General features: G+C 44.4%; 1 protein-coding gene across 1 annotated transcript in view; it reads left to right on the plus strand.

Annotated features, from left to right (window-relative positions):
- Positions 1-6,149: 6,149 nt before the first annotated feature.
- Positions 6,150-25,000, plus strand: part of LOC143301271 (sodium- and chloride-dependent glycine transporter 1-like) — a 27,902-nt gene continuing 9,051 nt past the window's right edge. The window contains exons 1-9 of the mRNA XM_076615435.1: positions 6,150-6,419; positions 11,560-11,764; positions 12,154-12,288; positions 14,478-14,621; positions 16,330-16,489; positions 18,263-18,395; positions 19,273-19,407; positions 20,621-20,724; positions 22,992-23,116. Coding sequence (XP_076471550.1) covers positions 6,267-6,419; positions 11,560-11,764; positions 12,154-12,288; positions 14,478-14,621; positions 16,330-16,489; positions 18,263-18,395; positions 19,273-19,407; positions 20,621-20,724; positions 22,992-23,116 — 1,294 coding nt within the window. The 5' untranslated portion in view covers positions 6,150-6,266. The remainder of the gene's footprint in view (positions 6,420-11,559; positions 11,765-12,153; positions 12,289-14,477; positions 14,622-16,329; positions 16,490-18,262; positions 18,396-19,272; positions 19,408-20,620; positions 20,725-22,991; positions 23,117-25,000) is intronic.

The raw sequence follows: 25,000 nt of genomic DNA on the forward strand, positions 1-25,000 counted from the left end.
AAAAAGAAGAAAAAAAAGAAGAAAAAAAAAAGGTGTACTGGAGTATAATCATTATTTTCTGTATCGCAGATCCGGAGGCCCCATGGCTTATCGCCAGTTGTGGAGTGTGCTGAGTTGCTGAGTTTAAATCCTCTCAAACACGCCCCCCCCCTCCCGCCCTCCTTGGATCTCGACTCACTCCCTTCACCTCCCACCCCCTGCAACCCCTTCCCCCCTACCTATCCACCCCCCACGCGCAGAGTCACACACAGAGACATGCAGACACACACACACACACACACACACACACACACACACACACACACACACAGAGCAACACACACAACAACTCATTCCACCACCCATCCCAAGCCATACCCTCCATCTCCCACCTCCAACCCCCTCCCCCATCCCCTGTCCCATCACCCTCCCGCTCACCCACACACACCGAAAAAGAGAAACGTTACTGCTGTGTCAAGTCAGTCCTGCGAGAAAACACAGGACACACACACACACACACACACACACACACACACACACATTGATTAATTGTGTGTTTTTCATTCGTTCATTCATTTACCATTGCACTTGTGTCTTATAAACCTTACGGTTTCATGACAATAAAATCTATTCTATTCTTCACACACACACACACACACACACACACACACACACACACACACACACACACACATACACGCGCGCGCGCAAACACACACACACCTCCACCACTCTTCACCTACCCCCCGCCCCCACGCACATACACACACACACACACACACATATACACACACTCACACATACCACACCACACAGACACACCATACCACACACAACACACTCAGTCACCTTTCGGGTGAAAACTGCAATCATCCGTGACTGATCCTCCTGATTAACCCGGCCCCTCCACCCCCCTCCCCCACTGCCCCCCCCCCCCAACTCTCCCCCTCCCACCCGGCCCCTTACACACCCTAAGCCTCCTCGCTGTCTTGCCAAACCGTGCTGTGTGTGTGTTCGTTCTTTAGTTTAGCGTCTCTTCACTATCGGTGACATTGGACGACAAAAAAAAAAACACACAAAAAACAACAACAACAACAACAACAAAAAAACAAAACAAAAACAACAACAAAAAAACAACAACAACCAAACAACAAAAAACAAACTAACATGCAATTACGTAGAAAAGTAACAATTCAACAATGATAATAATAATAATCAGAAACCATTAACACAATTCTGAAGTACATTGAAAGGAATGCAGAAATAATAGGGCTATGAACTAATCCTTGTGAAAGTTCGACCATACGAACCTCACGTCCTGTATAACCTGAGCAATAACAACAACAACAACCCCCCCCCCTCCACCCCAAAAAAACCCACAAAAAAAAAACACCCACAACAACACACACCAAAAAACCAACAACAAAAAACCCTAGCAGCAGCAGCAACAACAACAGCAGCAGCAACAAAAACTTGTGACAAACAAAAAAAAAAAAAAAAAAAAAGAAAACTGTCCGTTGACAGATCTCACATGGGAGGAACTGAACTGACAAGCACTTGAACTGCAACGATCGATGTGCCTGCCTGCTCCAGACACCACCACGAAGACGCCGGGAGCAAGGCCGGATGTGATAATTCACCGCGCATCCGGGTTCTTCTTTCCTGACTGCGCGTGCTCAGTGTAACACTGTGCTCGTGCGCGCCGACGTCTCAATGTAATAGGAGTCAGTGGACCAGGCGGTCGGCCGGCTACCTGGTCGCCAGAGGATAAGGACAAGGATGTGTGAAGGCTCACTTGATAAAATGATGAGAAAACGTCGATGTGTAAGCCTGTATAGTTGGCATGTGACCTACTTCAGAACTTAGAGCAACAACAACAACAACAACAAACTACAAACAACAAAAAACAACATTGATGCACTGATTCAGTGCCTGAAGTTTTCCTTTCAGAGCCAAAATTATTGGTGTGTTCGTGAATCGTGGAAAAGGATGGTAGGATGCTTTACATAAACTAAAACAGTTAAAAAGAAAAAAAGAAAAGAAAGAAGAAAAAGAAGAAAGAATGATAAACGATTGAATGAATCTGAAGATTTTATGTTAATCTTATTGATATATTTATTTAATTATCTATTTTTTTGTTTTGTTTTGGAGAGTAAGGGGTCGTGGATGTCTCGTTTTTTGTTGTTGTTTGTTTTGTTTTTTTGTTTGTTTGAAAGGATGCCTGATTTTAAAGTCCACTGTACAAACGTTTGTTGTATTTTCTTTCTTTCTTTCTTTCTTCGTTAAATGTTTTAAATGGTTCACGTAGCTTTCTTCACTGATTAGTATAAAAGATGAAAGAAAAAAAAATCACCAAGGCAAAAAAGCTACCTAAAGCTCGGATTACATACTCTGTCATACTTGAGAATAATTATAAACGCACATATTACGTTTTTGTATTCATTCCAGTTCGTGTATTATTTTTTCCCTGATAAATTGCCGCCACCTCATTGACAAGTAACTGGTTTAGAGCACGGGTATAAGCTTTTCTTGTTGTGTTTCGACTTATCTGTTGGACGGGCGCAATAGCCGAGTGGTTAAAGCGTTGGACTTTCAATCTGAGGGTCCCGGGTTCGAATCACGGTGACGGCGCCTGGTGGGTAAAGGGTGGAGATTTTTCCGATCTCCCAGGTCAACATATGTGCAGACCTGCTAGTGCCTGAACCCCCTTCGTGTGCATACGCAAGCAGAAGATCAAATACGCACGTTAAAGATCCTGTAATCCATGTCAGCGTTCGGTGGGTTATGGAAACAAGAACATACCCAGCATGCGCAGCCCCGAAAGCGGAGTATGGCTGCCTACATGGCGGGTTAAAAACGGTCATACACGTAAAAGCCCACTCGCGCATATACGAGTGAACGTGGGAGTTGCAGCCCACGAACACAGAAGAAGAAGAAGAAGAAGAAGACTTATCTGTTGAACAGCTGCTTTGCTGTTCCTGTGAATGAATAAAGTTCTTTTAAAAACAGATTATAAACACACCACTCACTCACGTCCCCCACCACCCTCCTTTCTTTCTTTCTTTCTTCTCTTTCTTTATGACAGCAGCGTTGCTGATCACGCCGTCATTCGCTTCTGAAAAATGAATGTTCTCGACTCAGTCCCTGCCTTTGTCTGTATGTCTTTCTACTTTCTTTCCCTCCCTCACTCTCAATTACCCCTGGGGGTAGAGGAGGTGCATGGAAATTTGTGGTGTGTGTGTGTGTGTGTGTGTGTGTGTGTTGGAGCTCATGTACGTTTATATGTATTTGACTGTGCTTTCATATCTGTGAAACTGCGTTTTTGGGGCATATCTGTTATGCATGTGTGGGGGTATGTGTGAATGTGTGTCTTCATGTTTTATATTTATTTGCTTATTTATCATCATTGTTGTCTTATTTATTTATTTATTATTATTAATATTTTATCATTATTTTCATTACTACTATCTTTTTTATATCATAATTATTATTTATTTATTTATGTATGTACGCTTATCAATATATATATATATATTTTTTTTTTCTCAAGGCCTGACTAAGCGCGTTGGGTTACGCTGCTGGTCAGGCATCTGCTTGGCAGATGTGGTGTAGCGTATATGGATTTGTCCGAACGCAGTGACGCCTTCTTGAGCTACTGAAACTGAAACTGAAACTTACCACTGGGTAAAACATGTACAAAAATGTATTCGGTTCGACTACGCACGGGGCACTGCCGCCTGCGAGACCACATGTACCGAATGAAGCTGTCACACACTCCTGACTGCCCGTGTAAGACAGGCCCACAAACCCCGGAGCACATCCTGCAGTCCTGCCCCCTGTATCAAGATGCACGGACGCAGCAGTGGCCCTATGGAGCCACACTGGCAGAAAAGCTCTGGGGCACCAAAGAAGACCTCATCAAGACCACCACCTTCATTTCCAGCATAGGACTGCAAGTCTGAGACCATGATCACGGGGAACGCAGAAGAAGAAGAAGTATTCGGTTGTTGGTAATCTGTATTATGTACATTAATTTGCAAACATGATAAATGTATGACTCGTGTTTCTCTCCCATTCAAATTGATGGAACTTTTGGCCTTTCTGAATAAAAACTCTTAATTGAGTCTGAGACAGAGTCAGTCTGAGTCTGAGTCTCTGTGTCTGTCTTTCTGTCTGTGTCTGTCTGTCTCTCTTTTTTCTCTGGTCATGAACACCCTATATTTTTCACCCCCAGTTACGTTCATCTTTTCTTCACTCCTTCAAACTGTCTGAATTAAACTCTAAGTCTGAGATAGAGTCAGTCTGTCTCTGTGTCTGTCTGTCTCTTATCTCTGATCATGAACACCCTATATTTTTCACCCCCAGTTACGTTAATCTTTTCTTCACTCCTTCAAACTGTCTGAATAAAACTCTAAGTCTGAGACAGAGTCAGTCTGTCTCTGTGTCTGTCTGTCTGTCTGTGTGTATCTCTGATCATGAACACCCTATATATTTTTCACCTCCAGTTTCATCCATATTTCCTTCACTCCTTCAAACTGTCTGAATAAAACTCTGAGTCTGAGACAGAGTCAGTCTGAGTCTCTGTGTCTGTCTGTCTGTCTCTATCTCTGATCATGAACACCCCATATTTTTCACCTCCAGTTTCATCCATATTTCCTTCACTCCTTCAAACTGTCTGAATAAATCTCTAAGTCTGAGACAGAGTCAGTCTGGGTCTCTGTGTCTGTCTGTCTGTGTGTATCTCTGATCATGAACACCCTATATATGTTTCACCTTCACTTCCACCCATCTTTCCTCCACGTACTCCTTCAAATGTTTTTTTCTCTCTCTTCAAACCACTTGTTTGCAAGGTCACTTCAACATGGCATTTCCTGTGGGTGGACATGTGGAGGGAATGGGTGGTGATGGTGGGGGTGGTGGTGGTGGGGGTGGTGGGAGTGGAATGTTTGCTTGGTCATTCATGAGCACACTCATGTCTTCAGTTTCCCGCCCTGACCCTTCTCCACTGACTGGGGGGGTGTCATTGTTGTCCCGCTCTTTGCTCACCCTGGTTCCGCTCCTGACATAGTAGTCCTCCACACCATGTACTGTTCTCTCTTAGAAACCATGTAGGCTCAGGGTATATGGTTTTTGGTCAAGCCGAGCAGGTTCAGACTCGCTGATTGGGTAAAGCCCTTTCAGGAAAACTAATCCCTCAGCTTCTTAATCCCCCCCCCCCCCCCACTCCCAACCACCGTCAGTCTCCCATCCCCTCCGCCCCCCCCCACCCCCACCCCAAACACCGAATCAGTGGTATTGTTCTTTGTTTCCAGCGCGTTAGCGGTTGACCGTGTTACAGTCGTTTGAGTAGAGCTAATGCCTGATCTTTTTGTTTGGATCAAATCAACTGTAAATTTGTGTGCCAAGGAGAAGGAGAACGGAACGTATTTAAGTCGACTCGAATTCTGGCGGCGGCCAGTTATTAGTTCATACCATCTCTTGTCAGAGAGCAGTGTGAATCATTCTGTTCAACGTATGGAACGCTTTTTTTGTTGTTGTTCTTGTTGTTGTTGATTGATGTTCGTGGTCTGATCAAGAAGTATAGCTGGTTGTGGTGAATTCCTGTTCCGAAACATCAACTCCCTTGAACTGACTGATCAGTTTAATCAGTGTTGGCGGCGTTCTGAGAAGAATTAACCGAAGTGCCTGGATGTGTGCACTCTCATTCACTTGACGGCGTTTGTTTGTAACTTCACACACACACACACACACACACACGCACCCCTTCTTGTGAAATTCGTAGGAGTGTGAGAACCCACCACACATAATAATTATACTGCACTGTGTTACGTTCTCTTTATAATTATTTTTTCCCCTTGCTTCAGGATTCATTATCCCACGTTGTAAACGGATTTGCCGCGACGGTGGTGCAACTCCAATATAACACACACACACAAAAACCAACATTTGTTGTTGTCCTGTTGAATAGATTTCATTTGTATTGTGACCTTTTCAACAGGAAAAAAAAACCATACATATATTGTTAAACCAAATCAACAGTGAGCTGTAGTACACCTTACCTTCCGACCCCCCAAAGAAAAAAACACCCCTGAAAACAAAACAAAACCAAAAAAAAAAAAAAAAAAAAAAAAAAAATCCAACAAAAAACATACTTTTGACCATTGGCCTCACCTAGGCCGCAGCGGACAGAACAGAAAGGAACAGGCCGACGGGACAGAGACAGAGAGAGAGACAGAGAGAGAGAGAGAGAGGGGAGGGAGAAGAAAAAATCGAGTGTAGTCAACAAAATGAGCAGTGAACGAGCGAGGGCCCGCAGTGACGGGGCCATACTCAGCGGGTGGAAGACCTTTAAGAACGAGGACATCCCGGTCACCTTCATGGACAACACTAACAACGTTGGTCAGGACGGTCCCCCCAGGCCAGGAGGGGGAGAGAGTCAGGTTAGTGTGTCACTGAGAAGGGTGTCATCCCCGATTCGCCTATATCCCCTCCCCCCCGCCCCCCATCTCCCACCCTCTCTATTCGGGCAGTATCTATATTTCTTCCCTTGTGTTTTTCTGTTTATGAGACTGGGGGAAAAAAACACAAACAACAGCTAATATCACTTAAAGTGGAAGACGTTAAACTTAAGACGGAAAAACTTGTAAATTGGTTAATTAATGACATTGTAATATATACTTCACATTTCGGCAATATCTACATATCTACCCCTGTACTTTTCTGTTTATAAGACGGAAAGACTTGTAAATTGGTTAAAGACATTGTAATATTATACTCAATATTTCGGCAATATACACACTTCTTCCCCCCCACTCCTCTGTGTGACTGACGGAGTGAACGTCCACATCTTGTTGTGAACACTGCTCATTCCGTCTTCACGGGAAGAACTGTGGATATTGCCCATATTTCTACTCCTGTATTTTTCTGTTAAAAGACGGAAAAACTTTGTAAAATGATTAATAACCTTGTAACATATACTCTACATTTCGGCAGTATCCACGTTTCTTCTCATGTATTTTTTCTGTTTATGAGACGGAACAAAACTTGTAAATTGGTTAATAACATTGTGATGGCCTAGAGGTAACGCGTCCACTTGGAAGCGAGAGAATCTGAGCGCGCTGGTTCGAATCACGGCTCAGCCACCGATATTTTCTCCCCCCCCCTCCACTAGACATTGAGATGTTGTCTGGACGCTTGTCATTCGGATGAGACGATAAACCGAGGTCCCGTGTGCGGCATGCACTTAGCGCACGTAAAAAACCCACGGTAACAAAAGGGTTGTTCCTGGCAAAATTCTGTAGAAAAATCCACTTCGATAGGAGTTAATAAAACTGCACACAGGAAAAAAAATACAAAAGATGGGTGGCGCTGTAGTGTAGCGACGCGCTCTCCCTGGGGGGAGAGCAGCCCGAATTTCACACAGAGAAATTTGTTGTGATAAAAAGAAATACAAAAATATCATACTCTACATTTCTTCCCCTCCACTCCTTGACTGGCCTTCTTTACGTCTCTTGACAGCGGAAGAAATGTAGAGTATATGTTACAATGTCATTTACACAAATTTACAATTTTTTCCCCTCTAAGGAACGAAACTGAATGGAAAGACCACAGGGGGAAGAAAATGTAGATATTATACCCTGTTCGCCTATTTCCCGTTGAACCTATTCCCCGATTCGCCTATCCTCGATTCGTCCACGTTCCAATTGGTGAAGACGGACAAAGTTTTAACAGACTATCGAGGGTGGCCGCAGCACGATCAAAAAGTAGGCGAAATAGGAATAGGCGAATTTGGACTTGGACCTGCACCTACCGTCTGAGCAGGGGAGGGGATGGAGGAGGGAAAGGAAGACAGGGGGATGGGCATGGTGTAATTACGACTGGGGTAACAGAGGGAGGGAAAGCTGTGCTTTGCAGTTTGATGGTGTACTTACCGCTTTTGCGCCTTGGTATATGATTATATTATATTATATTATATTATATTATATCATATCATATCATATTATTGTCCCCCCCCCCCCCCCCTGTTTTTTTTTACTCACAAATTTGGGGCTTTTTTGGGTTTCATCAGGAGAGCGTCTTGTGTGTGTCGTATTGTCTATAAGTACGTCATCACCTACGTTTGACGTGGATAGCAAACTTACTGCAGAAGAGTTGTCAGCATTCTGAAGTGATATATGTGTGTATGTTGAATAATCAAACCATAAAACACTACGCCTAAGAAAACCAAAAGGTTTTTTTTTTCTTTTCTTTTTTTTTTTTGGGGGGGGGGGGGGGGGGGCGGAGGGGGGGGGGGACTCACGAGGAATTATTGCTCACGTCTTTCCATTATCTTGAATTATATCAGCGATGTTGAATTTCGTTTCTTTCAAAACCCAAATAAACACAGACACAGACACAGAAACAGACAGACACAGACATATACTCAGACACACATAGACACATACAGACACACACACACACACACACACACACACACACACACACACACACACACACACACACACACACACACACACACTCATGCCTTTTTTATGGATGTGTCTCTCTTTGGGTATTGTATTGTATTGTATTGTATTGTATTGTATTGTACTGTATTGTATATAACTTCTTCTTCTTCTTCGTTCGTGGGCTGCAACCCCCATGCTCACTCGAATGTACACGAGTGGGCTTTTACGTGCATGACCGTTTTTACCCCGCCATGTAGGCAGCCATACTCGGTTTTCGGGGGTATTATATGTAACGAGTCGTCCAATCTATCTTTGAGGTGTCATTTGTCAGGGAAAATCACATATGCATACACGCACATCTTCATGTACATATAATGCCAACTGGCTTACAATGTAAATATGTTGGCCATGAAGACCGTCTTGAACGCCCGGCCTTGAGGAGAGAGAGACTCGATCAGTATGTTCAAATCGTATTGTATTGTATTGTATTGTATTATTGTATTGTATTGTATCGTATCAAAGGTTTCCCCTGTGTGAAATTCGGGCTTCTCTCCCCAGGTAGAGCGCGTAGCTACGCTTATATTGTATTGTATTGTATTGTATTGTATGAATGGTTTCTCTGTGTGGAATTCGGGCTGCTCTCCCCAGGGAGAGCGCGTAGCTACACTTGTATTGTGTTGTATTGTATTGTATTGTATTGTATTGTATCAAAGGTTTCTCTGTGTGGAATTCGAGCTGCTCTCCCCAGGGAGAGCGCGTCGCTACTTTGAGAGCGCCACCCATTTTTTTTGTAATTCTTTTTCCTGCGTGCAGTTTTTGTTTTTTGTTTGTGTTTTTCTATCGATCAAAAGCCGATCTGGTTAAAAAACACACAAGCTGAATGATTATAAATTCACAACCTGCATTCACAGAACACATCAGTATCCTGTGTGTGTGTGTGTGTGTGTGTGTGTGTGTGTGTGTGTGTGTGCTTGTCGAGTATTGTTGTGCTCTTATTTTGCTTTCTTATTTCATTTCCTTGTTTCTACAGTTCGCTTTGTTTTTATCTATATTTTTCTTCATTGTTAACATGCCCTCCATTGTTGACAATATCAATGCTCCGATTATGTTGGGGTTTTTTTTTCCCCCTCATTCATTCTCTTTCATATTCATTCCTTTTATTCATCATTCTCGGATAACAACTCTCGGATAACAACTCCGGAAAGTTAAAAAAAAAAAAAAAAGATTCTTAGAAGAGTAATGCATCATCACGACAGGTTTGTATGATCGTTTTGTTTTCAATCATGGAAAGGATTATATCGATTTCCTGCCATCGCGATGCCATTACTCCGATTTTGTTTTTCCTCTGTGAATTGGTATCAAAAACTTCTGTCGGGGTGTGTTGTTGGGGGGGAGAGTTTTAGAACGGTGGTAGGGAGAGCAGCGGGCCCCTGCCTTTTCCTATGCTGAGCCCACAAGACACATTGAATATGAAAATCACTGCCGCTGTGATCGTGAAAAAAGTTATGGGACCTTTAATGCTTTATAAAAAAAATAAAAAAAAAAAAAAGGGGGGGGGGGATAGGGAGGGGGGGATAGGGGCGGGGGTATGTGTGTGTGTTGGTGGTGGTGGTGGGGGGGGGAAGCAGTGTCCATGCTTATTCACGTCAAGGTGCATCTCTCCACCCCCCCCCCCCCATCCACCCTCGAGTGGGCTTGTTTATAGAAATAAAAATCTTCTCGTAATTTCGTTCTATTTGCGTTTCGGTGAGGACCAGATTCCGTCTGGCATGCAGTGTACAATGCTGTATCGTTTGTATCATTATTGCCAATTCATGGTTGGTTGGGTTGTTGTTGTTGTTGTAGTTGTTGATTTGATTTGATTTTCTTCCTCCAAACGTATGTTTTAACCGGTCGGTTGGTGTGGCCAATGTAACTGATTGTGAGCACAATGCCAAATGCGATTCGTATTTTGTTATCAGTTACGTGAAAAATTGCAACTTTTTCATGTATCCCCAAGGGTTTTCTGAAATAAACACGTCTTGTCTGGTCTTGCCCTGTCTTGTCTTGCTTCGTCTTGTATTGTATTGTATTGTATTGTATTGCTTCCTTTCGGCTTGGCTTGGCTTGGCGTGTCTTGCCTTGTCTTGTATTGCCTTGCTTTGTCTTGTATTTCCTTGATTGCCTTGCCTTGCCTTGTATTGCATTGCTTTGCTTCTTTTCTCGCCTAGTCTTGCCTTGCCTTGCCTTGCCTTTCTTGTCTTGTCCTGTCTTGCCCTTCGTGCCTTACATTGCCTTGCCTTGCCTTGCTTTCTCTTCTCTTTTTTCATGCACCCCAATGGGTTTTCTTGAAACAAGCACATCTTGTCTTGTCTTGTCTTGTCTTGTCTTGCACCCTCATGGGTTTTCCTGAAATAAGCACGTCTTTCCTTGCCTTGTCTTGTCCTGTCTTGTCCAGTCACGTCATGTCCTTCTTGCCTTGCCATGCCTTCTCTTGTCATGTCTTTTTTTATGCGTCATTATGGGTTGTTTTTTTTCCTGAAACAAGAACGTGTTATCTTGCATTGCCTTGCCTTGCCTTGTATTGCCTTAGGTTGCCTTGCCTTACCTGACCTTGCCTTGTCTTGTCATGTCTTTTTTTTTCATGCACCCCTACGCGGTTTCCTGAAATAAGCTCGTGTTTCCTTGCCTTGTCTTGCTTTGTCCTGCCTTGCCTTGCCTTGCTTTACCTTGCCTCGCCTTGCCTTGCCTTACTTTGTCCTGCCATGCCTTGCCTTGCCTTACTTTGTCCTGCCATGCCTTGCCTTGCCTTACTTTGTCCTGCCATGCTTTGCCTCGCCTTGCCTTGCCTTACTTTGTCCTACCTTGCCTTACCTTGCCTTGCCTTGCCTTGCATTGCCTTGCCCTGCCTTGCCTTACTTTGTCCTGCCATGCTTTGCCTCGCCCTGCCTTGCCTTGCTTTGTCCTGCCATGCCTTGCCTTACCTTACCTTGCCTTGCCTTGTCTTGTCTTGTCCTTGCCATGCCTTGCTTTGTCATGCCTTGCCATGCCTTGCTTTGTCATGCCTCGCCATGCCTTGCCTTGTCCTAGCCTTTCTCTGCCTTGCTTTTGCCCCTTGTCACCGCCATGCCGGCGTGCTGTGTCTTGATACCAGATCCCCGTGGACACTCTGGTGGAGGACGTGTCCAGTACGGCCGTGCTGACCCCCCGGGACGATGACCTGGTTGGGGAGCCCCAGGAACCCGATGATCGAGGCAACTGGTCGGGTCGCTTCGACTTCCTCATGTCTCTGCTGGGCTACAACGTGGGCCTGGGCAACGTCTGGCGATTCCCGTACCTCTGCTACGCCAACGGCGGGGGTGAGGAGTGGAAAGTGTGGTGGGGGTTGTAGGTGTGGGGGTGGTTGTTGGGGGGTCCTTGCCTTTTTTTTTTGGGGGGGGGGGGGGTTGCTTACTTTGAGGGGATGGGAGTGGTGGTGATAGCTTGCTTTGACGGTCGTTGGGGATGGGGGAAGAGTGTGATGCTTTTTGGATCGTTTAGCGAAAGGAGTGACGGTTTAATAAGTTCGTGCAGAGGAAAGAATGTGATGGTTTACATTGACAGTGGTTGGTATGTGTGTGTGTGTGTGTGTGGGGGGGGGGGGGGGGTGGTGGTGATGGCTTACTTTTCTCTTTCTTTCTTTTCTTCTTTTTCTTTTGGTGCTGGTGACAAAACTGAAGTTTGACAGTGAGGTGTGTGGTTCCACCAGGTGCCTTCCTGTTCCCCTTCATCATCATGTTCCTGCTGCTGGGCTTCCCCCTCATGTTCATGGAGCTGTCCTTCGGCCAGTTTGCCGCCCTGGGCCCCGCCGCCATCTTTGACAGGATCTGCCCTCTCTTCTACGGTCAGTAGATTCAAGCCGACGTCTCTACTGTCGGCAGGGCAAGGGGGGTAGAAACGAAACGAAACGAAACGACACGACACGACACGACACGACACGACACGACACGACACGAAACGAAACGAAACAGAACGGAATGTTATTCAACCAGAGAAAGAAGATAAGCATTTAGCATGCTTTTTTTCCTGCCCAGCTCTGGGGCACACACACACACACACACACACACACACACACACACAATTAATAGAAAACAAACCAAAAAACAAACAAACAACAACAAAACAAAAAAACAAAAAACACGATGTATGAATAAACTGCAATAAAATAAATACATAATCACATTATGAAATGAGTCTTAATTAAGAGACCATATACACAAGATAAGCATCAAATTTTCGTTTATTTATTCATAGTCTGTTCATCTAAGATGATGTTTGTTTTTTGTTTTTTATTAGACTGAAAGAAAAAAATCAACCTCAGTGAAGGATAGACAACAATGCAGACGGGCAATTCCATTGACAGACAGACTTGACAGGAAAAGAAGAAACATGGTTACAAGTCTGGCAAGAGTATGTGCACGAGGATTTGCAAAACAAAGAGATGAAGAGGCTGGTTAGATAGATAGTTGCATTCACCGTTTACATCATTTGAATGTGAAAATAAAATCTACAGCCGTTTGGCCGACAGAATCGGTTAGGCATTAGACTTCTGATCCAGTGTTCACCTGTGATCAGGGTTCGAGGCTGCGTTTCAACATGGTTTCGTACATTTGGAAAAATTTAAAAACAAAAACAAAAAAAAACAACAACAAGAGAGGCAAGGCCTTCAAGACTCACTTGTGATACACTGAAAAATAAATCTAATCGTTAAAATGTGTTCTGTATTTGTTATTATAAAGCTTCGCGTTAAAAAAAAAAAAGAAAAAAGAAAAGAAAAAAAGAAGTCCTAATCAGATTCAAATTAAGTTCCCTAGCATTAATTACAGAGTAATTTCCATTTTTTACTATCTGCACCAAAACGTTTGCAAAATAAATAAAACTTCCATGCTTAGCAAAAGAAGTTCCTGTTTGAACAAAAAATGATAAAAATGACTGCTCTTGTTGTTGTGTCAGAATATCAGATCAAAGTGCCAAGTTTAGAGAATACAAAAAATATAAATATAACAGTAAATGCAGTTTGCATATAATTAGGCTTCATTTTTTAAAATTTTTTTGTGCCCATCCCAGAGGTGCAATATTGTTTTAAACAAGATGACCGGAAAGAACTGAATTTTTCCTATTTTTATGCCTAATTTGGTGTCAACTGACAAAGTATTTGCAGAGAAAATGTCAATGTTAAAGTTTTCCACGGACACACAGACACACACACAGACACACACAGACACAGAGACAACCGAACACCGGGTTAAAACATAGACTCACTTTGTTTACACAAGTGAGTCAAAAAGCACTTTACTCCGGTTTTCCTCACTGCAGCCAGGGGTGAATGGGGAATTCAGTCGTGGAAGATAAAAACGAAAAGAGGAGGAATAAGAGGATTGAACATTGCCTTCCCATGCCAAACCTTAGACACAGTGAATATGAAATCACTGATATATATGTGTAGAGTGATGGCCTAGAGGTAACGCGTCCGCCTAGGAAGCGAGAGAATCTGAGCGCGTTGGTTCGAATCACGGCTCAGCCGCCCATATTTTCTCCCCCTCCACGAGATCTTGAGTGGTGGTCTGGACGCTAGCCATTCGGATGAGATGATAAACCGAGGTCCCGTGTGCAGCATGCGCTTAGCACACGTAAAAGAACCCACGGCAACAAAGGCGTTGTTCCTGGCTAAATGCTGTAGAAAATTCCATTTCGACAGGAAAAACAAATAAAATTGCTGTTGATGTTGTTGTTGGCCCAACTGTAAACATATGTGTCTGTGATATAAGTTTCTCACTGGCCACAAAAGGTTAAGGGACGTTTAACATTTTAACTTTCAATCTCGTTATCAATGTTGACGGGATATTGTCAGAGGGTCAGGTATTATAATATAAACTGATCGCGATGCTGACATCAATGTTCAGGGGATGTTATGGGATGGTCATAGGTGTATATTTACTGGTGTGATGATGCTGCTGATGTCGATGTTGATGGGTGGTGGTAATGGTGGTGGTGGGGTGTGTGTGTGTGTGTGTGTGTGGATGGGTGCTGCAGGTCTGGGCTACGGGATGATCGCTGTGTCGCTGCTGGTGTGTCTGTACTACACGGTGATCATAGGCTGGGCCTTCCTGTACTTGTTCCGCTCCTTCACCTCAGAGCTGCCCTGGGAACGCTGCCAACCTGAGTGGGCCACTAAATGTCAGTGTGTGTGTGTGTGTGTGTGTGTGTGTGTGTGTGTGTGTGTGTGTGTGTGTGTGTGTGCGTGTATGTGTGTGTGTGTGTTCGTTCTTTAGTTTAGCGTCTTTTCACTATCAGTGATATTAAACGACCCCCCCAAAAAAAAACAAACAAAAAAAAACAAAAAAAAACCAACAACAAAAAAAACAAACAAACAACAACAAAAACAACAACAACAACAACAAAAAAAAAAAAAAAAAAAAAAACGAATGAAAGTGGGGGAGCGGGTGGGGGTGGGGGAGTGGGGCACGGGACAGGAATGGGGGAAGAGGAAAACAGAAAAGGTAGAAAACTACAGAGTGTGTGAGTGCGTGCGTGCGTGCGTGCGTGTGTGTGTGTGTGTGTGTGTGTGTGTGTGTGTGTGTGTGTGTGTATCCTTTCCATCGTTCATTGATTGATTGACAAGCAAAATAATACATGACCTCCTCCGATCTGTCATATATATATATATATATATCCGAATAGCTGGAGAGGCATTGTTTTCTGTGCTTTCACTCATCTGGGTAAGCGTCAACTGAAATGAGATTCATGAAGTGCGATTCTTTTGAATCTGAAGTTTGACTAGTGCGTCTGAAATTTCACTTTTGCTGCATCCGAAATTTGACAAAATGTAATGTATCTGAAACGGCAACAATCCATCTTCGTCTTTTCCCCCTTTTTTATCATTTTGTGCGCACTTCCTGTTGTTGTTTTTGTTGTTGTCGCTGTTGTTGTTGATAATGATGGCGATGTTGATGATGATGATGATGATGATGATGATGATGGTGATGATGATGATGGTGATGTTGATGATGATGATGGTGATGTTGCTCTATGTATCTGATTACTGAGCACTTGAATTCTCTCGAGATCAGAAACTTCCGCTGTCAGATTTATATAACGTACGTTATCATCCTGTCAGTGATCCAGATGTCACAAAGACGAGGATGGCATATGATTGGAATCTCTCTCTCTCTCTCTCTCTCTCTCTCTCTCTCTCTCTCTCTCTCTCTCTCTCTCCCACCTCTCTCTTTCTACTGTTGGATTACCCATTACCTCTTCCCCCATCCATCACCCCCTTTTCTAATGTGTATGTGTGCCTTTGGACGAAACACATTCATACATCATCATCATCTTCTTCTTCTTCTCCTTCTTCCTCGTTCGCCTCCCATTAGATGAGCTGGACTGCATCATCATGGAAGCGTGGATGCGTGGTATCGTGGTTTTAATTGCGCCAGTGGCCCGATACCGCCGTCTTCAGCTGGAGTTTTCTTTCGGGGTGCCTGACCCTTAGCTCATGGCCCGAACGTCCTGCCCTGTGAGCACAGGGGGGATTGTTTCTCCGAGGGTCCCACCCCGGGGCTAGAGGTTATAACGCGCCTCTTGACCGCATGATGAACCCGTCATAGGACACATGGGGTATTTCAGTGAGGACAACAGTGCCACCTGTTGACCCACCCCGTCCTGGTAGGAACATCGCCAGTTGGTCCGGGACTGCTTATTCGGCCAGACAAGCCTGACTTATATCGCAGCTAACCCCCATATCTGAGGGCCGTTCCCCTATCCGCCACCCGGGGACCCGCCGGATTGGGGATGGTTGCCCCACTACTGAAATGGAAGCAGCCTGGTCCCGGATTCATTCATCTGAATCTGAATCTCTCTCTCTCTTTCTCTGTTTCTTCTCTTCCAGCGTGTTACTCCTACATTGAAGCGGACGAGTGCAAGAAGGTGAACGGGTCAGTATACTATCAGAATACCTGTTTCAACGCCACATTTGCGAAGGAGACCAACATCACTCACCTGGCTCAGAACATCAGCATCCGGGCCCCTCCTGCTCAGGACTTCTTCGAGTGAGTCGCTGTTTTGATGCTGTTGTTGTTGTTTGTGGTGATTGTGGTAGTGGTTTTGCTGTTGTTGTTGTTGTTGTTTTTTGTAGTGATTGTGGTAGTGGTTTTGCTGTTGTTGTTGTTGTTTTTTGTGGTGATTGTGGTAGTGGTTTTGCTGTTGTTGTTGTTGACTGTGGTGATGGTGGTAGTAGTGGTGTTGATGTTGTTGTTGTTGTTGGTGGTGGTGGTAGTAGTGGTAGTGATGGTGATGGTCGTGTTGTTGTTGTTGTTGTTATTGTTTGTGGTGATTGTGGTAGTGGTTTTGCTGTTGTTGTTGTTGTTGTTGTCGTTGACTGTGGTGATGGTGATAGTAGTGGTGTTGATGTTGGTGGTGGTGGTGGTGGTCGTCGTGGTAGTGATGGTGATGTATGGTGGGAGTATGGTGAAGTTGTTGCTGGTGGATGGTGTTACTTTGCTTTTGCTGATGTTGTTGTTGATGTCGCTGATGTTGTTTTCGTCGTTCGTCAGTGGGGTGATGAATGAGGGTAAGATTAAGGGGAGAGGTTTCGATTGATTGATGTGGATACTTCTATAGCGCATATCCTCGGTCAGAGGCCAAGCTCTGAGCGCTTTACATACACGGGGACATTTGCACCACAGGCTGCCTACCTGGGTAGAGCCGACTGACGGCTGCCACTGGGCGCTCATCATTCGTTTCCTGTGCCATTCAATGATCAGATTTCAGACGCACACGCATACACACTCAGACAGACATGTAACATTTTACGTGTATGACCGTTTTTGTTTTTATTTTATTTTATTTATTTACCCCGCCATGTAGGCAGCCATACTCCGTTTTCGGGGGTGTGCATGCTGGGTATATTCTTGTTTCCATAACCCACCGAACGCTGACATGGATTACAGGATCTTTAACGTGCGTATTTGATCTTCTGCGTGCGCATACACACGAAGGGGGTTCAGGCACTAGCAGGTCTGCACATATGTTGACCTGGGAGATCGTAAAAATCTCCACCCTTTACCCACCAGGTGCACCGAGATTCGAACCCAGGACCCTCAGATTGAAAGTCCAGCGCTTTAACCATTCGGCTATTGCACCCGTCGAGAGGTTGTGGGTGTAAGGAGGGAGTAAGATGAATATCTCTGTCTCTGTCTCTCTCACTCTCTTCGGTTTTTTTTCTTTGGTGTTCCTGTGAATTATATGCACGGAAAACACCGAGGTTTTGTTAACCTGAGGCTGGCAATAACATTATACAGTTAAGTGTGAGCGAACAAATTATGTAGGATCAGAATTGAGTCGTGGACCAGATGGTTGTAATGAAGTGTTGATGGTCAGAAGAGAGTTGTGAACCGGATGATTGTAATGAAGTGTTGATGGTCAGAAGAGAGTTAGTTATGAACCAGATGGCTGTAACGAAGTGTTGATGGTTAGAATAGAGTTGTGAACCAGAGGGCTGTAATAAAGTGTTGATAGAACAGAGTCGTGATCTAGATGACTGTAATAAAGTGTTGATGGTCAGGAGAGAGTTAGTTGTGAACCAGATGATTGTAATGAAGTGATGATGGTAAGAAGAGAGTCAGTTGTGAACCAGATGATTGTAATGAAGTGATGATGGTCAAAAGAGAGTTAGTTGTGAACCAGATGACTGTAATGAAGTGTTGATGGTCAGAAGAGTGTTGTGAACCAGATGACTATAATTGAAGTGTTGATGGTCAAAAGATTGTTAGTTGTGAACCAGATGACTGTAGTTGAAGTTTTGATGGTTCCATGACTTCCAGGGTGGAGCTGCTGGGAATGAGCGGAAGCATCGAAGAGATCGGCCACATCCGGTGGCAGGTGGCGCTGTGTCTGCTCCTGGCCTGGACCTTGACCTTCTTGGCCCTCAGCAAGGGGGTCAAGTCTGTCGGCAAGGTAACGAGACTTGTGATTCTGTCGGACTATTTGTTGCTGCAGTATAAACGTGTGTGTGTGTGTGTGTGTGTGTGTGTGTGTGTGTGTGTGTGTGTGTGTGTGTGTGTGTGTGTGTGTGTGTGTGTGTGTGTGTGTGTGTTTACAGGTGGTGTATTTCACAGTGTCTTTAAGGCTTGAACACACGATATCTATATGTTTACAGGTGGTGTATTTCACAGTGTCTTTCAGGTATGAACACTTGATGTGTGTATATGACGGGCGCAATAGCCGAATGGTTAAAGCGTTGGACTTTCAGTCTGAGGGTCCCGGGTTCGAATCACGGTGACGGCGCCTGGTGGGTAAAGGGTGGAGATTTTTACGATCTCCCAGGTCAACATATGTGCAGACCTGCTAGTGCCTGAACCCCCTTCGTGTGTATATGCCGTGCAAGCAGAAGATCAAATACGCACGTTAAAGATCCTGTAATCCATGTCAGCGTTCGGTGGGTTATGGAAACAAGAACATACCCAGCATGCACACCCCCGAAAACGGAGTATGGCTGCCTACATGGCGGGGTAAAAACGGTCATACACGTAAAAGCCCACTCGTGTGCATACGAGTGAACGCAGAAGAAGAAGAAGATGTGTGTATATGTTTACAGGTGGTGTATTTCACAGTGTCTTTCAGGTATGAACACTTGATGTGTGTGTATGTTTACAGGTGGTGTATTTCACAGTGTCTTTCAGGTATGAACACTTGATGTGTGTGTATGTTTACAGGTGGTGTATTTCACAGTGTCTTTCAGGTATGAACACTTGATGTGTGTGTATGTTTTACAGGTGGTGTATTTCACAGTGTCTTTCAGGTATGAACACTTGATGTGTGTGTATGTTTACAGGTGGTGTATTTCACAGCCCTGTTCCCCTACGTGGTGCTGACCATTCTGTTTGTGCGGGGCATCACCCTGCCTGGAGCCAAGGACGGAATCATCTACTACCTGACCCCTGACTTCGAGAAACTGACCATGGCCAAGGTCTGTCAATATAATGGCTAAGTCATCTGAAAACAAGCACACCCGTTGTAATTCTTTTTTTTTTCACTCCATGAATATCCTACATTTTTGCAACTTTCAAACATGTACTTTGTGCCTCCTCGCTACGGTATTTGTTTCACTCGAGTATATTTCTTTTCTTGCCATTGTAGTACTTTAATCATTGTGTGTCCGTGTTATTCAGGACTGGGGGAAAGTGAAAACGTGTTTTGTTTCAGGTAGTTTTGTTTGAAGAAAAGGAAAAGAAAATCTTTTTTTGTTTGTTTGTTTGTTTGTTTTATTTTATTTTTAATTTTTTTACGATTTGCACTGAGTTATCTGACAACACACCCTATTCGTTTGTTTCAAAGCAGTTGGATATATATATATATATATATATATTTGTATGTATGTATGTAGAGAGACAGACAGACAGACAGACATACGGACAGAGACAGAGACAGTGACAGATTTCCGATTGAACATGAAATTTACCATCGTTTAGACATCTGAAACAAACTTAACACTTGGAACGAGAGAGAGAGACAGAAGGAGGATGGGGGGGAGAGAGAGAGAGAGAGAGAACTTAAACTCGAACTCGAAAAGTTTAGTCAGTATAGGCCACGGCCCCTTCTAAATGGGGTACAGTATGTATGAATAATTCACATTAATTTGCACAACAGCTCATTTGAATAGTAATATACTGACAGAAAATCATTTACGAAAGCACACCGTAAGCAGTTAGTAAAATCAGCCAAGCATAATGGTGCGTCTCTTAAAGGCTTTGTATAAATACATGCATACATTCCTTACTGTTGGTTCACTTCGGGTTGCCATAAGCAACGCAATCCGGACGTGGATGGGTACTGATTTGTGGAATATACTTGAGAAGAGGGAAACAATAGAGAGAGAGAGGTGGTGGATAGACAGACAGAGAGAAAGAGATGGGGTGGAGAGAGAGGGAGAGACACGAGACAGACACAGAGAGAACGAGAGAATGGAGAGATAGAAACAGACAGAGAGACAGACAGACAGAGGACATTCGCTTCCCAAATAGCAGACAACTTAGAGAGGTAAACAGTTGACTATTGCCGTGATGATGATAATATACAAAGGCCATGCGTGTGTGTGTGTGTGTGTGTGTGTGTGTGTGTGTGTGTGTGTGTGTGTGTGTGTGCGTGCGTGCGTGCGTGCGTGTGTATGTGTGTGCTGACAGACGTGGGTGGCGGCAGCGGTGCAGATTTTCTTTGCCCTCAGCCCTGCCTGGGGAGGTCTCATCACCCTGGCCAGCTACAACAAGTTCCACAACAACTGCTACAAGTGAGTGCCCACACACACCCCCCCCCCCACCCCTACACACACACACACACACACACACACACACACACACACACACACACACACACACACACACACACACACCTTCTGTCCAGTCCTGTCCTATCGTCCTCTAGTGTCACGTCGTCCTAAACTCCAGTCCTCCTGTCTAAAATCTTTTTCTGTCTTCTTGTCCTGTCCTGTCCTGTCCAGTCCAGCCCTGTTCTGTCCTGTCCTGTCCTCCTGTCCCGTCCTCTTGTTGTCATGTCGTGCTAGCCTCTAGTACTTCTGTCCCATCTTGTCCTGCTATCCCCCAGTCCCCTCTTCAGTGCTGTCCTTTCGTCCTAACCTCCAGTTCTTCTGTCCTATCCTTTCTTGTCCTCTTGTCTTGTCCTGTCCTGTCCTGGTCTGCCTCTTGTCATGTTCTCTTGTCCTGTCCTGTCCTGTTCTGCCTCTTGTCATTTCTCCTGTCATGTCCTGTCCTGTTCTGCCTCTTGTCATGTTCTCTTGTCCTGTCCTGTCCTGTCCTGTTCTGCCTCTTGTCATGTTCTCCTGTCCTGTCCTGTCCTGTTCTGTTCTGCCTCTTGTCATGTTCTCTTGTGTTCTCTTGTCCTGTCCTGTCCTGTTCTGTTCTGCCTCTTGTCATGTCCTCTTGTCCTGTCCTGTCCTGTACTGTTCTGCCTCTTGTCATGTTCTCTTGTCCTGTCCTGTCCTGTTCTGCCTCTTGTCATGTTCTCTTGTCCTGTCCTGTTCTGCCTCTTGTCATGTTCTCTTGTCGTGTCCTGTTCTGTTCTGCCTCTTGTCATGTTCTCTTGTCCTGTCGTGTCCTGTTCTGTTCTGCCTCTTGTCATGTTCTCTTGTCGTGTCCTGTTCTGTTCTGCCTCTTGTCATGTTCTCTTGTCCTGTCCTGTTCTGTTCTGCCTCTTGTCATGTTCTCTTGTCCTGTCCTGTCCTGTCCTGTTCTGTTCTGCCTCTTGTCATGTTCTCTTGTCCTGTCCTGTTCTGTTCTGCCTCTTGTCATGTTCTCTTGTCCTGTCCTGTTCTGTTCTGCCTCTTGTCATGTTCTCCTGTCGTGTCCTATATCCCAGTCCTCCTGTCCTCCTTTTCTGTCTTCCTTTCCTGTCCTGCCTTCCTGTCATGTCTTCCTGGTCATGCCCTCCAGTCCTGTCCTCCTGTCCTGTCGTGTTCTCCAGTCCAGAACTCCTGCCCCCAAGTCCTGTACTTCTGTCCTTCTGTACTGTCCTGTCCTGTCCTTCTGTACTCTCCTGTCCTTCTATCCTGTCCTGTCCTCGTCCCGTCTTGTCCTTCTATCCTGTCCTACTGTCCTGTCATGTCCTTCTATTCTGTTCAACTGTCCTGTCACGTCCTCGTTTCCTGTCCTGTTCTGTCCTGTCCTCCTGTCCCGAACTCCTGTCCTGTCCTTCAGTCCCGAACTCCTGTCCTTTGCTGTCCTGTGTTCCTATCCTGTCCTTTCCTCCTGTCATCCTGTCCTGTCCTGTCTTGTCCTTCATGTGCTGTCCTGTCCTGTCATGACTTGTCCTGTCCTGTCTTGTCCTCCAGTCCTGTCCTGAACTGTCCTGTCTTGCCCTGTCCTGTCCTGTCTTCATGTTCTTCAGGCTGTCCCTGTGAATAAATAACAGGCCACACTGTGATCAGAAGGCTGTCTTCGGTTTCTTCTTTTCTTTTACATTCTTGCTTACTGACATTAATTGTTTTCTCTCCTCTTTCTCATCCTCCCTAATACCTCTATGCGTAGGTTAGGCATCTGCCTTTTTCTTCTTCTTTTTTTTAATTTTTTTTTTTTATTAAGTGGGTGTTGTGTCCGCATCATCTGATTTGATCAAATATTTTGATTTGTAGAAAACATCCCTTGATGGCATTGGTGTTTTAATGTACTATAAATAACATGAAATGAATTGAACTGGCTGGACTAGACTGGACTGGAATAAACTGGATTGAACTGGAATAAATTGGTATGGACTGGACGAAACTGGATTGGACTGGAATAAATTGGTATGGACTGGACGAAACTGGATTGGACTGGAATAAATTGGTATTGACTGGACGAAACTGAACTGGACTAAACTGGACTGGACACAATGAAATTGAATTTTGACCTCTTTTGTCAAGGGAACAAAATTTCAAAGAACATAGTAGATACGGATGATTGCAACTATGATGTGCGTGTGCGCGCGTGAGTGCGTGCGTGCGTGCGTGCGTGTGTGTGTGTGTGTGTGTGTGTGTGTGTGTGTGTGGTGTTTGTTGTGCAGGGACTCTCTGATTGTGGGGATAGGCAACATCCTGACCAGCGTCTTTGCGGGCTTCGTCATCTTCCCCATTATCGGCTACCTGGCCAAAGAACTGGACATGGAGGTGGACAAGGTGGTGGAGCAAGGTCAGTCAGACAGACACGCTGCTGTGTGTGTGTGTGTGTGTGTGTGTGTGTGTGTGTGTGTGTATTTGTATTTCTCTTTTTATCACAACAGATTTCCCTGTGTGAAATTCGGGCTGCTCTCCCCAGGGAGAGCGCGTCGCTACACTACAGCGCCACCCATTTTTTTGTGTTTTTTCCTGCGTGCAGTTTTGTTTTTCCTACCGTGTGTGGTGTGTGTGTGTGTGTGTGTGTGTGTGTGTGTGTGTGTGTGTGTGTGTGTGTATTTGTGATTCTGTGTCTGTCTGTCTGTGTCCGTGTGTCTGTGTATGTTCATGCATATATTTGCAGAAGCTTTATTTTTACCCCAGTCTCAGGCTGAGCCGAGCGGTTCATTGCAGAGTCTTGTACCGTATGTGTGAACATGGATTATGCCAAAGTGGAAGTGTTATGCGAGGTGAATAACCTCGCGCTGCTTTAATCTGCTTTGGGGTCTGGCTGAATAATATCATGTTGTGTATCGTTTGACTGACGGTTTAGATATGCGTGTGTGCTCAAGGCCAGACAAATTTTTCTGTACAATATCAGTGAAGGTTTTGATGTATGTGTCCAAGGTCCAGATATGATTATAATTCATCGCATATATTTCTTTATCTCTTTATCTGTCTATCCATCCCAGGCCCAGGTCTGGCATTCATTGTGTTGTGTATTTAAGTGTTGATGGAGGAAGGTGGCAGAATGGTTAAGACGCTCAGCTGCCAATAATAGAGAGTCCGTGAGAGTGTGAGTTCGAATCCCGCTCTCGCCCTTTCTCCCAAGTTTGACTTGAAAATCAAACTGAGCGTCTAACCTTTCAGATGAGACGATAAACCGAGGTCCCGTGTGCAGCACGCACTTGGCGCACTGAAAAAGAACCCATGGCAACGAGAGCGTTGTCCTCAAAATTATGTAAAAAGAAATCCACTCTGATAGGTACACAAATACATAAACATGCACTTAAAGACCTGTCAAGCACGTTGGGTTATGCTGCTGGTCAGGCATCTGACAAGCAGATGTGATTGGTGTAGCATATATGGATTTGTCCGAACGCAGTGACGCCTTCTTGAGAAACTGAAACTGATGTATGTGTCTTAGGTCCAGGTCTGTCGTTCATTGTGTTGTGTATTTTATCTGAGAAACTGATGATTTGTGTGTGTGTTTGTGTCCTACAAGTCTGGTATTCATCATGTTGTGTATTCACGTGTTGATGTAATGTGTGTGTGCTAGGTCTGGCATTCATTGTGTTGTGTATTTTATGTGAGAAACTGATGATTTGTGTTTGTATTTGTGTCCTACAAGTCTGGTATTCATCGTGTTGTGTATTCACGTGTTGATGTAATGTGTGTGTACTAGGTCTGGCATTCATTGTGTTGTGTATTTTATCTGATGATTTGTGTATGTGTTTGTGTCCTACAAGTCTGGCATTCATTGTGTTGTGTATTTTATCTGATGATTTGTGTATGTGTTTGTGTCCTACAAGTCTGGTATTCATCGTGTTGTGTATTGAAGTGTTGATGTGTGTGTCTCAGGTCCAGGTCTGGCGTTCATTGTGTTGTGTATTTTATCTGAGAAACTGATGATTTGTGTATGTGTTTGTGTCCTACAAGTCTGGTATTCATCGCGTTGTGTATTGAAGTGTTGATGTAATGTGTGTGTACTAGGTCTGGCATTCATTGTGTTGTGTATTTTATCTGAGAAACTGATGATTTGTGTATGTGTTTGTGTCCTACAAGTCTGGTATTCATCGCGTTGTGTATTGAAGTGTTGATGTAATGTGTGTGTACTAGGTCTGGCATTCATTGTGTTGTGTATTTTATCTGATGATTTATGTATGTGTTTGTGTTCTACAAGTCTGGTATTCATCGTGTT

Source organism: Babylonia areolata, chromosome 27, assembly GCF_041734735.1.
Source record: "Babylonia areolata isolate BAREFJ2019XMU chromosome 27, ASM4173473v1, whole genome shotgun sequence".
NCBI lineage: Eukaryota > Metazoa > Mollusca > Gastropoda > Neogastropoda > Buccinidae > Babylonia > Babylonia areolata.